At 39.2% G+C, this 13,615-nt stretch overlaps 1 protein-coding gene across 4 annotated transcripts in view; it reads left to right on the top strand.

The window, feature by feature from the left end:
- The window catches only part of TGFBR3 (transforming growth factor beta receptor 3), a 130,263-nt gene that overhangs the window by 80,212 nt on the left and 36,436 nt on the right, over positions 1–13,615 (top strand). For all 4 annotated transcript variants that reach the window (XM_074832471.1, XM_074832473.1, XM_074832470.1 and 1 more), the window contains exon 5: positions 11,643–11,826. In XM_074832471.1, coding sequence (XP_074688572.1) covers positions 11,643–11,826 — 184 coding nt within the window. The remainder of the gene's footprint in view (positions 1–11,642; positions 11,827–13,615) is intronic.

Below are 13,615 nucleotides of genomic sequence, written 5' to 3'. Positions count from 1 at the left end.
AAAACTGTTTGAAGCTCTTGTAGTTACAAAAACAGGCTTGAAAACATCAGCAGCAGCACTCACAATTTGTTCCAAACAAGATGTTGTCTGACCTCGGGAACAGCCACAGTAAACCTGGCCACTGATGCTGGGGCAGGAGTACCTGGCAGACACTAGAGGTTTGGTTCTCTGTTGGTGGGACTCAAATGCTTCCTCTCAGTACTCCAGCCACTTAGGTTCTGCAGGCAATTGTAAGGGCTGAAAGTTGTGGTGCCTCACACCATCCTCCCAGCATGCACCCATGGCACTGGAATAACACTGCTCCCCATAAGTGGTGCACGTACAGGAGCTCACCTTTCTGTTGCAAGGAGTGAAATGGCTCTCAATGTTGACCCATCCCTAATCATGTTTAAACAACTGAATAGCTCTCCATGACAATTTGGGATCTCTTCAAGTGCCATGTAATTTATGTATCCTTCTTTCCACCATGTTAAGGTTTCTATTTGTCTTTTCTATAAAGACCTTGAAGAATGAGATTGCAGAACAAAAAATGCCGGAGTAGCAATCCACCATTATCTCTCCCAATTTAGTCCCTGAAGTCCCTCTCACTCCAGCTCTTCATTCTCTGTGTTCTTCCTCAAAGGCAATATTTTTGCTACAAACATAAGCTAACTTCAATCACTTATCAGGGGCTCATCAGCCTTACCACTTTTCATGCACCAGTTTCTCAGTTGCTAGTGTCGCTTGGGATGATAGGCCATGAGGTTACAGGCTGAACAACTTAAACTCTGGTGATCATCCATTGCTTTTCCACAGTTCCTCTGTGCTTGCAAAGACAAATGCATTGTTTTCCCAAAAGCTTTCTGAAGAAAAGAGCACAGAATCATGCAGCACAGAAAACATGGGAAATGCTGAGGAGTACCTGTGGGCAAGTGCCAAAAAGAAATCAAGGGGCTCTAGTTTTGCAGCAGAGCTGTTTGTCTGTGTTGGGCCGTGCCAGTCTGCAAGCTCTGGGACTGCCTCTGGCCTTCTCCTTTTGCAGAATCAAGGGTTCTTGTTGTGGGGCAGATGGACATACTGCTTCTACTCTAGTAGCAGAGAGGCTCCCTGGCACCTTGCCGCCTTCAGTAAGTTTCAGAGAATTGAGCCTAGGAGTGTAAATGGCAGCTCCAAGGGCTATGAAGTGCAGACCTCGCTTCCTTGGCCCTTGTTTGAAAATATTTGGCTTATTCGTGTACTTCTGCAGCTCTGTCTTGTTCATTCTCCTTAAATGTATAGCCAAGCCAGAAAACAGAGTATTTTGAATCATAAAATATTTCAAATTTTAAAAACCTTTTTTAATTCCCATGAATTCTATGCTCAAAACAGAAATCTGTGTCACGCATACCATAGGAGTGTCATAACTATTGTGTCTGTCTCTATGGAAGCCTTGGTGAGGATAATCATTGACTTTCCAGCTTCTCCTTCAGACTTTTCATACAATACGTTCATTCACAATTTTATTAATATACTTTATGTAAAGTATGATTTGCACTGTTTTATTGATTGATCCCTAGTTAGAAAGGTAAGTAGTGTAAAGAAGTTTAAATGGCAACTTCTGGGACTTATTGCTTGATAGAGACAACGCCCCTAGAGTCAGGTCAAAGTTTGTAGTTAAAGGGTCATGTAACCATTAGTGAAGTCCTAGCTGTTTATTTGTTTTTATTACTAGCTATTATTTTTTCCCTGTAAAACATCATAATAAAGGTCTCAAACTGTTAAAGGGAGGTATGTTTTGAATAAATAAATAAATAAATAAAAAATACAAATTAATTGTATTAGAAGATCCAAGGTTATTTCTAACAGAGAAGATAACTCCAGGATATGAGCAGATAATGAATCGGAGCACTCTGTAAAATGTTGTTAGTTCCATTGTACAGATGGAGAAACTAAGGCACACTGATGATGTTTATATTGGAGCAGAGGGTAGAGTTAGGGCTGTGTGTTCTCCGTGTCCTCATTAGGAAGACGGTCTGCTACCTTTGCTCTGTGAATTCATTGTTTGAGTTTCCACTAAAGCTAAGCTGCCCCAGATTGCTTTATTTAAAGGAAAGGATGAAAAGATATAAAGCTTGTGTCACCACATATTCAAAAGACCAGGAAAATACCATACTGCGGAGTTGGGCTGGAGTTTAACTTCTTATCATATTGTTCAAGCTTGGATTTTTGCCTTGGGCCATCCATTGGTCCTCCATTAGGAAGAAGTTTAAAATGAATGGGGGAGAAATTCAGCCTTTGGGTGTATGGTTATAGTATAGAAGGAAGCACAAAATACCTTCTTGGTAAACATTTTTCAGTATAAAAATGTAAATTTGGTGTATATGTGTGGTTTTGCACTTATTTTTATCATGTGATGCACATAGCTTCACTCAGCACAGTGACTCGTCACATGCTTTATCTTCATGGAAGCAACTCACAGTCTCTACTGGTGGCTAAACCTCACAGTGGAATAAATTATCATTAAAATTAAATAGCATGCCCCAACCAAACCAAAGGTATGTTCTGTTAGCATCAGAATTTTTTTTTTTAATGTCATGTTTTGAAGACTTTTTTCCAAACCCATGGCACTGAATGGAAGCATGGTGATGCTTATGGAGTGACAGTACTTTGGAGGAAGCCATCTGAGATGGGGCACGGGTGCTAAAGGGAGTTATTCTTTACAAGTCTATTGCCCTATTGTGTTGTCATTTTGCTTCTTGGAACATCTTTCCCCATCTATAAACCAGAGAGAACACTAGTGAGCAGTCTTAAGAGAAAATTTTGGCATCTTGATAAAAACCTGACATAAATTTCTGTGTGTGTTCCAGAAAAGTAAATATATGGTGACTAGTAGTTCGGTGTTAACAATACATTTGGCATAGACAGGGTTATTTTCAGGCTCTGCATGAGTTATACATCTCTTGATGGGTGGTGCTGGGAAAATTATTGTGATTTTAGTAAAGTAAGTCTTGAGTTTATTCTCATCATATTAAAAATAACTATACCTAAGTATCATGGCATTTCAATCTGAAAATACCTGAAATGCGTTAGTGCATGAACTCTGCCTGACCTAATTAATTGTAAATCACCACTTTGATTACTAGTATATCTAGTCATATTAGTCTGATTGGATATTTTTACATGTCACAAAAATACAACAGTTTGGGAATGGGCATTTTCTGTTCAGGTGTTTCTGGGCTGGACCATCAGCCCTCTCATCATTCAGAAGAGCAGAAGTGCATGGATGGGAAGGTCTGCTCAGTTCAGCAAGGGAAATACTCAGCATCTGTGCTAATTTTTTTTTTCCTCGGCAGGAAATAAATGCCAAAATTATATTGTAAAGGGGGAGTAGGAGAGGAAGTTGAAGGACATCTTCACTGTGATTAGGCTGCTTAGATTATGACAGATTGCAACTCTACATAAGATAGGCAACACCTGTAGAAAATGCCTTTGCCTGTGATCTTATTGCAGGTCAATCTTGGAGAAAAACCTTACCAGACCTCTCCCACTACACCACTCTTTTCACATAACAAAATAATTTTCATATAACAAAATAATTTCCTCCCTTTCCATCAAGTCATTATTTCTCTCCTTCCCTAAAAGCGGTTTATTGTGAACATGTCTTGGCAGAAAACCAGAAATTTTATGGAACTGCCGAGAAAGAGTTTTATAGGTGCTACTCAGCAAGTTAATTTTTTCTTTAGATTTGGTAGCTTTCTCAATTGCTTTTATAGCCTAGGAATGTCTTTACTGGGCAAGTAAAGTAGTGAGAATTAAATCAAAGCAAGAAGGGACCCAATCCTTTGTGATTTCCTGTTAGAATAGATCCAAAAACCCCTTAAATATCTACATGTGTGATTTTATATAATATTTAATTTAAGATGTGATGCTTCAGCGCTCTCTCCAAGTTCAGGCGATTGAATGAGTAAGAGTTATGGATGAGAAAGCACTTATGCAAGCAAATAACCTTACTCACAAGAACCCCTTTAATAGGACTGAATGTGTGTGTTAAGTTAGTAAAATAGAGGAAGCAACAGCAGTAATGATAAATACAAAACCAGATCACATGCTCTTGGCTTGAGATTTGAAAAGAAAAAAGAAAAGCTTTAAAGAAGAGTAAGTGATAGAATGAAGAGTTTAATTATTAGTCATTGCTGTATTTCTAAGAAGAAATAAGCCATGTTCTTATTACTTCAGCCAATAGCTGGTTTATTCCTTTCACTTCATGAAAATATGGTTCACATATTTTGGGTCTCTGCCACCAAACCACAGGCTGTTCTATGGTTTGCACTAGATTTTGGATGACTGACAAAACTCACTGAAAAACAAGTGCTATTTGTTTTCCTGTGCCTAGTATTTAACGGGAAATCAGGAGGCTAAATTTCCAATCACTGGTTGAACAGACCCAGATGTGAACAGAGTGCTCTGCTAGAAGAAGAGTGAGGAAGGATAGGAAATGCATGACTAGTGATAGATTTAGTATAAATAGTGACCTTTCACTATTCAAAGTAAAAGCAGTAGATTTTTAGTGTTGTGTAACAGTGTGAAGAGGAATTTAAAAGGACGTTTACATTTCTATAGAATCCTGGTTTGGGGTTTTTTTTTTTTTTTTAATCTTCATCGTTCTACTCAGGAGCTGGAAATAATCCTGTAGTTGCCCTTTTCCACTTGGCAGAGTTCATGTTCCCCCTTCCCCTCCCCACGCCATTTCCTTGCCTTTTGAAAGAATGTGAAAATAACATTAAGTGTCTAATTAAAAGCAGTATTTAGTAAATAGTAACTCTTATTATGCTTTTCACAATAGTAAATTTCCCTGGAGACTATCTCGTGGCCTGATTCAACCCCCTGCAAAATCCTGGTTTTCTAAAGTCTATATAAGTGGTTTACTCCCAGAAATATCAGGGGGACCTTAGGCTATGTATGGTGCTTGTTCTTACATTCTTGGCAGTAGAGTGGAAGGATTTGTCAGAAGTAAGGATGGCAGAAAATGACAGGGTGGTAAATACATGTTTGAAGTGGTGCATTGTCTGCATTCAGTAAAAGGAGTACAATAACCCTAGTAAGGCATCTTTAAATATCTAGGCTTGGGTGTTTGGTTTTTTTTTTCATTCAAAGCTTGCTTCAGGAAGGTGTTACAGAAGAGAAGTGATATTTCTGGCTTAAGAAGCAAGATATAGTACATGAAGCAAATATGCAGTGTATTTTAAAAATGTCTATATGTGGTAGTGTGATGTCCAAAAATACGGAAATTTTATGCATAGGTGTCCTCTGCTTTCACTGTAAGCACTCTAGTTTGGGCAGAAATATTTCAAAAATACCAGCTTGCCAGTAAATTTCAGAGGAAGCACAGCAGGTCCATGTGCCTTAGTTCCTCCTTTCATGGGACTTTGAAGTCCTGTGCTTTTCTGGAGCCTGGTTTGCTAAGAGTATCACATAGTTCATACTAGATCTTCTCCTGTCCCAGGTGATTTAAGCCATTCTTCAAAACTCAGGCTTTATTGCTTGGTATTTCTTTCAGCTTCAAGAGTGGGCTGTCTTCATGGGTCACCACTCCAACCAAAACTTTGTGTTAGGTGTGTGGATGGGCCAGATCTAGATGCTGTTGCTGCTTGGATCTCATGCTGGTCTTTCTCTTTGCTGCCACTGACTGATCCTGACTGCTGTTCCTTCTCACGGTCCCTCTGGGAGCCTAGACCCATCACTTCCAGAGCAAAGGAGGCTGATAGTTAGAAAGACTTGGGCTTTAGGTTAAACCAGGCTTCAAAAGTAAGGAAGGAACAACATTCTGGCATTTTAGTGGTTGAGGTGTGTTCCCAGACCCATCTTGCAGGAGGCTGAAAGGCCTGGAACAGGCGTCTCTTCTCTTCTGTATGGTCAGAGCTCCTTCCTTTCTTTGCTTGCTTTGGTAAACAGGGGTTTAGCTAGTGGAAGTTTACAGAAGCAGGCAGTGGATATTGGCAGACTACTGGTGTTAGTGACGTGGAGATAATAAATCACAACAGGTTGTGTTACTGAGTCATCAATTCCAGTGGAAACTATAGCTGCAGTTGCATAGATATGCTTTAATTCTCCCCTTCTCTTCTTCCACTAAATTGAATCTAACTTGAAACAGAATCCCTGGAAAAGCTTCTGCTACCTTATTTTGTTCAGATCAAATGGGTGTTACATTGAGTCTATTAAGATTTTGTTAGATTAATGTGAAATGAGTGGACAGTTACCTGTGTGCGATTAATAAACCCCTGCTGAGCCCTAAACTTTGAGAGCAGATTTCCCCTTTACGTGGATTTTTTGTTTGTTTGTTTCCTTTTTATCATTCTAGTAACTGTTCCATGGGGGTTTTGAAAGTTGCACTTGCTTTGACACAGTTTCAGCTTTGATGGAAAATCCCAGGATCTTCTTTCTAGATACGTAAAGATGTGCAAGAGTCTGATCCCACAAGATTCTGCTTTCATTCCGAGAAAGTGTTGATCAGCCTTAATTCCAAGATCTTTGGTAGCTGGCAAACTGAGCACCTCCTAGGAAGTAGAATTAAAATCTAAAATGTAATTAAGATAATGCTGCTTCTTTTATATGTTTATTTTCAAAAATGTGAAAACTGGAAGTGGAATTTTATGATGCCTGTAAGTGGTCTTGAGAACACTAAACTGAAAATGAAAAATTTTACTACTGCCTGATACCATCACACCTCTGTGACTGGTAAGGACTATGCAAAGCTAATAGGTGATTCACAGATGTTGCATGTCATTTCAAAAGCAGCATGTTTCTTAGTCACTTACCAAAGAGAATTGTTCTGTTGGTGATTACTGTATGTTGCGTGTGGATTTATGAACAACAAAGGAGATCATTTTTAGTTTCTAAATACCTGATATTTCTCCATCCATGGCTTTACCTTTCCTCTGTAAGGGGACCAAAGCACATCAAAGTACATTATCAAAAAACACCATCTGAGTCTGAATCCCATGTGGGCTGCTCTGAAAGTTGGTTCAAGTTTTTGAATTTTATTCTGAGCAGATTTATTTCTCTCCTACGTGTTCCACCAAAGGTCTGATACTGTATAGCTCAGATAAAAATATGAAGGATGATGCTTTTTGTCTGCTAGTATATTTGCCTTAGTCTTGGCTTTATGGGTGGCTTTGTTGGTCACTTGTGCTGGAGGAACCTTGGTGGGTAGTGGTGTAGCTGTTGCTGTGAGGCGAGGGATTGGTTCATGCTGTGTAGCTGTGGACACCTAACTTTGTATTCTGAGTCATCTCCCAAAGGTGCCTACCTCCCTCTCAAGGCTGAATTATGAACTTGCTTCCTACTTGGAAGTTCTGAATTATAACTACGTTAAATACTTAAAATGTTATAAAATATAAAACAAACAAAGTAAATATTCCCCTTGGATCAGGTTCAAAGGAAAAAAAAGCAATAAACATTTAAAAGGAGAGAAGGAAATAGGTAAAATAAGAAACAGAAGATACTATTTTGAGTATGTGCAGTGTTCATGGTCACCAGTGTATATATTTGAGACGACTCAGGGTTGGTTCTGAGAGTTGCTCCTTCTGGGGAATAGTAACTTACACCATTTGGCACTTCTGCCAGGTAGCTGGTGTCCTGAACTACCATGGCAGCCTTGCAAAGGCAGTTTTTGTAAGACTGGAAAGTTTTCTTAAGGGACATATAAAGGCACTTTTTTTTCTAGTGTGAGGGGTATATGTTTCCCTGCCTCTGTACAGTGCAAAGAAAGTCGCAGTCCCTATTTTCCCCAATGATCAATGGGGTAGTAGTGTGTGTAATCAAGATGTGTTCCTAAACATGTTTTGTTCTTCAATAGAATACTCAAGTTTTGGTAGCAGATTTTCAAAATACTGTACTGGATCCGCATTTTCTCTGACTGCAGAGGAGCCCTTTGAACTTCAGTCCTTGCTGTAGTTAGTGGCCATGGCCAGTATTTTTTTGTCTTGCAAACTGATTTTCCATGCCAAGCTTGGAAGTTTCCTCATTTAGCCTCAGAAATGTGACAGGGCACGTAGGTGAACTCAGCAGCAGAGGATGTTTCTGGTGCAGTCACTTTTAATGTCCTCACAACGACAGGAAGAAATAGAGCTGGGGCACTTTTTCCACTCTGCAACCTCTGAAAGTAACCACTGAAGGAGATGAAGTGAGGAGATAAAAGTGCATGTGGCAGCAGTTTCTTAATCCCCCAATCGGCTGCGTAATGAGTGCTCAGATAAAAATTGTTGATATATTCCCAAATATTTAAAATATTTTCTGGTTTTAATGCTCTGGCTTATCCTAAGTACATTAGAGAGATCTACTTTTGGTTTGTTCTGAAGAGTAAGTAGTTAATGTTCAAGGCAGGTGTTGAAACAGTGATGGTTGCCTTTTTTGGACGAGTCTGTTGAATTCTTTCCAGAAAAAATAACGTGCTTGGCTCACTTAACTTTGCCTTAGGTCTGTGTAGTAAAAATCCCAATATTGGCAGGCATAGCAGAACTCTGCACTCCTTTCTAAAACCTGGTAGTGGAACCAGCATTTCAAATAGACTTTAGTATGTGATTAAAAAAATAAATTATTATAAGCTTCATGTTTATTTAAAGATGTTTACTGTATGATCATTTAGTGAGGATGCTTGTGCCAGACTTTTTAGTTGCTCTGCTTTCTGTCTGTCTGTTCCTCCCTAGTAGGACTCGGTAACTTCGGAGTTCATTGATAGGATCTGTCTCTCAGGAAGACATTTGTCATGCTGCAGGATGATGCAGAAGGTTTTCAAGTTTTAATTAGTAATAAATGGAAAACCAAGCATATTCTGAGGGAGAAAGCTGTTGTGTTAGCAGACATTTAAATATCTCAAATCTCAAATGAAAAATACAGTGAAAATGCATTATTGCAAGCTAATGCATTTCTTTGGTCAGTATTTAGAAGGAATAATATTTTCTCTCATGCTTTCCTCAAATGTCTTAAAAAGTTACACTGATACTTCTTTACTCTGATACTGACCATAAAAAATACCAGAAACTTTGTGAAATAGTGTCCATGAAAAGTAACTACTGTACTTATTGGATAAACTAGTATTTTTGAGGTAGTTAAGGAGATTTGTTCCTGAGAGTGGAATGCCAGCATCTATTCAATATCTGTGCAAAATAATAACTGTTTAAGTCCTTAAATCCTGTAATTTTTATGCACAGGAGATTTTTCTAGTTAGGCCAGAGCTCTATAAAGATGTCCCACATGCCTCAGATATAGAAGACAGCATTGCTAAGAGGTGTGCTATATGCAGTCCCTTCAGGACCTGGCTTGTGCTGTGTCGGTGTTATCCTACGAGACTGTGTACGCTATAAAATTTAATGTGTTAGGAGCATTGTAGAGATGCCCCATAAAATCAGTCCATGCTGTGGCTGCTTCTAAGTGGTAAAAGTAAGTGAATGCTATTTGCTAAATATGTTTTAAAGATAACTATTGCCCTCTTTTTCCTAGTATTGTAGACTTGGGGGCAGTGGATTTACTCTAATGGCTGAGTTTACTTTCTTGTTTAAGAAGTATGAGAGTATTGAGAGAATATGGTGTATTCTGTGTTACACTGAATAAAGACTTTTTTCATTTAAAGGAAATGTTTTATGGTGTAGTCATATGAAAAACAACAAATAAGGAAGATCATTCAGAATTGAAACAGATGTTAGTTTAAACTTTGAAAACTATTCTGGCAAAAGGATTCCTAAGCTGGTTGTTGTGACAAGTCTGGTCAACCCGAAGTCTGAATTACAAGGGCCTTCTCTTAGAGGAGAGTATGTGATATGTGCATAATAAATGCTAATGTAATGGCTGGAAGCACAGAAGAGAACTTTGAAATTCTTTCTGTGTGCCAAAGGATGTAATTTATGTGTCTACTTTGACAAATATTTGCAGGTGCTAAACAAACTGAGATATAACATCCTGAAATAGTACTGGGAACAATAGCTCCAGGGCAGGTAATAGTTGGTTGCCATTAGGTAATTTATGTAGTTGGAACCTGACTTCAGATAATCTCTGTTAAATAATTGCTATTGATGTATTTTGTTGTTTAAAAGGTTAGAGATACTTATGACCATTAACCTGCTATAACATGTAAGTAATACTCAGGACAGGTTAGAAATTGTTATGATGTATTTTTTACACTCTCAATCATCATCATTAGTAGTTTTGGATTTTCAGTTGGAGAAAAAAATATACTTTTGTTCCACCGAAGAAATCTGGGTTAGTAGAAAGACAGCAAAAGGGAAGGGGGATGAGAGCAGCAGAGTGGCTCAGACTTCTCCTGGGCTTCTCTGAGAGCAGCACAAGAAAATGGTACTTCTTTCATGAAGCCTTGTCTACTGCAGCAGTCTGGAAGTAGAGGCTGTATGTTATATCTGGGCAAGCACTGCTTACACACTACTACAGGGAATATGTCCGAAGATATCTTCACTGATGCATTCAAACCTGAAAGCTTATTCATCTCACTGTGCTTTCTCACTCAAGCGCATGTTATTCTTGACTTCATGTTTTACATCTTAGTCAAAGCATTCATGGAAGGACCATCCTGGGTAGGGCATGCAGGCCTCAGTCCTCAAGCACCTTGAAGGAGGATACAGTGATGTGTATGGATGGGTGATGGCTCTTGAGGCTGGGCAGATGAAGGAACGCTCTTCTTTCACCACTTGCTATAGTCAGCTCTTGAGAACTGACAAATGTTCTGGAAGTGTTGACCACATCCCTCTGCAGGGACAGGAGAGTCAAAAGGCTGTTGTTGGGATGATCTTGCTTTGCAGTAAATCTGGAATGACTTGTTTATCTCTCAAGACCAATGAAATTGAAGCAGATCCCAATCTGAAAGAGTCTGACCCTGCGCTGCCTTATTTTCTTGAATGATGCTACTGCCACTCCAATGAATTTGTATTTGAAAATTTTAGGCTTTCCCGCAGAACCCATTACACTTCTACTTACTGTTTTTCCATTTTGACTATTTTAAACAACATTTTAGTTTTTCCAGTCAAGACCTAAGTTAATATAGCCTATTCATAAGGATTTTTCTAAAGATGTGTAACTCATCTGCTTTATGCGTTAGACTAAAACATTTCCTTGCTTCCTGTAAATAAAGCAAAAGTAAATATCTTCCCTTTCTCTTAGCCTTTCTCTTTCCTTACTCTGTGTTTCTCTGTTGGCCTTTATCTGTCACTGAGCTTAGGCTCATGTTCTTTCTGATTTGGGATTTACTTCACTAGTTCCCAGTTTTATTGAGCTTCACATCCTTCTCTCCCTTCAGTTTCTCAGACCATCTTCTTACTCTCTCCTGTCTTAATTTTCCTCTTGTCTTCCAGCCTTCCCCTTGCCCTCACAGTTCAGCTCCCCTTGCAGCACTGTTGTACCACTTCTGCAGCAGTACAACTTCCAAGAGGAGCTCAGAGCCCTCTGTTAGTCAGCTGCCATGTGCACCCCAGGCAAGCTGATGGATGGTTCATTTTTTAAAAACATCTCTGAAAAAGGAATCATTATGCAGATGTTAAAGCACGTGAAGTTTAGGCATTGTTGGAAATAAGCCATGATCACCTTCAGTGAATGCAGTGACAGATTACATTGCTTAGACAATGGTACCTGTCTGTGCAGATAAATGTATCACATTGAAAATATGTTTTTATTCCCATCAGGTGTCTTTAGGTTCCGTTGTTCAGTTTGAAAAGGGAAATTTCTCCTTGTCAGCAGAGACAGAAGAAAAGGTTTTTCCTGAGAAAAATGAACATCTGCTACAGTGGGCCCAGAAGGAATATGGAGCAGTAACATCTTTCACGGAGCTCAAAATATCAAGAAACATCTATATTAAAGTAGGAGAAGGTAAAACAAAACAAAACCAACAGAATTGATACATGCTTCTAGATGCTGAGAATAAGTCTCACTGTAGTATTATTTCACATTTTTTATTTTAATCTTTAAACATGCCTCTCATTTTCTAAGAGATGTGGTATGAAAGGGGAAGGCAGAGATATAAGAACAAGTCTAAAGACCAGACCTTGGATTTAGGCAACTTTTAATGGATTCTGGTGCCATAATTTTATGCTCATAAATGTGGATGCGATTGGCCAGAATCTTACAGGAGTCAAAGCTTCACCTTTTTAAAAGGAATAAACTACTCATGGTGATTGTTTGAGTGTCTTTATCTAAAGGACTGAAGTGGAGAACCTGAGGTACGGGTAATTTCTAGAAAGACCTGAGGTGGGGTGGGGCGGGGTTCAGTATTTGGTTGTATAAGGATCCAGACTACTCTGGGCAAAGAAATACTGCTTTCCTCACCAAGATAAGTTGCCTCAGTCTGATGTCCTTGTGTATTTTCATTCCAAGGAGAAAGATTTCCTGTCCCTGTGAGCTGCATGCCAAATTCATCAGGTGGCCTAGGGCAGGTGGGAGAAGACTCCATCTCCTCAGGGATTTCAGAGGCCCATATTAGGGGAGGGTTTGGGCTGTAGCTCTGTAGCTGAGCAGTGTTGGAACAACTTAACACTATGAGCCTCTGTAGCACCTTCTGGCTCATGCTTTCCTTTAGCTGGCTGCCAGTCACACAACATGTCTTCTTCAGGGAAGTTCCACCTGAGCTGGTCATAAACTGTGGATAACACAAGAGCCACAGCTCTTCTCTTCCCTACGTTCTTGGAGCAAGGCAGTCGGTTCAGGAGGGTTTATGTCCCACTTATCTCTATTCAAGTTCATTTTCTGGAAAATATATCGTTAGTGAAGGGAACTTTGCAGGGAGGGCAGCCTTTCCTCTATTGTGCAGGATGATTGGGGGTGAAATTTTCTTTTTCACAGGTATGTTTTAAGATATTAGTGTTCTTTACCTAATGGCCTGCAATTCACTGGTTTTTTCTTTCTCTGAAGATGTCATCCAAGTTCAGGCTAGAGCAAACATCCAGGTTTAGGCTAAACCAAAAGCAGTAAGAATAAAGGCTGGTAAAAGTGAACTGGAACTGATTTGCATTGCAGCTATCGGTCCAGATATTTTGAAACTAATTGTTGTCTCAAGAATCTCAGTGATGAGAAAAGTAGAAATCAATAAAACATTTTATCAACATCCAACGAGTACTGGTGGGCTCAGCATTTGCTAGCACCAGCAACCTAATTTAGTAGTACTTCAGCAATACTTCTACAGAAACTCATGCATAGCTGAACTAGTTGGCAACAAAAAAATCCCCAAAAACCTTCTGTGGAGAAAACACTCTTTCCTAACCACCTGTATCTGATCATTTGATTTCCTGAAGCATGAGGCTTGCCCCCCAAAATCGGAACATGCCTCTGTTGGTTTTATCCAAATCCTGCCAAATTTGTACAGGATTCCCCGGCATGATTTTTGTTCTACTTGGCACCAGTCTTGGATTTTAATGCCAGAAAATCATTCAGAAATATATTTATTAGCTTATTAAAGTGCTCTTGGAACGTATACATGGGAGTAGTGGTCTCTGCGTTGCAGAGATGAACATTTAATTAGATATGTCAAAAAACAGATAAAATTTTGTTTGTTGATTTGCATGTCTCCAGTCATACTAGGCGGCTAAATAGGAGAGCTTTACATCATCTCTAGAATGTGTTAAAACACAATTTTATTATGAGTAGGTACACAAAATGGAACTTG

This window comes from Strix aluco, chromosome 8 (genome assembly GCF_031877795.1).
Source record: "Strix aluco isolate bStrAlu1 chromosome 8, bStrAlu1.hap1, whole genome shotgun sequence".
In the NCBI taxonomy this organism is placed as follows: domain Eukaryota; kingdom Metazoa; phylum Chordata; class Aves; order Strigiformes; family Strigidae; genus Strix; species Strix aluco.
The sequence above is the reverse complement of the archived record's forward strand: the minus strand, read 5'-3'. Positions and strand labels throughout refer to the sequence as shown.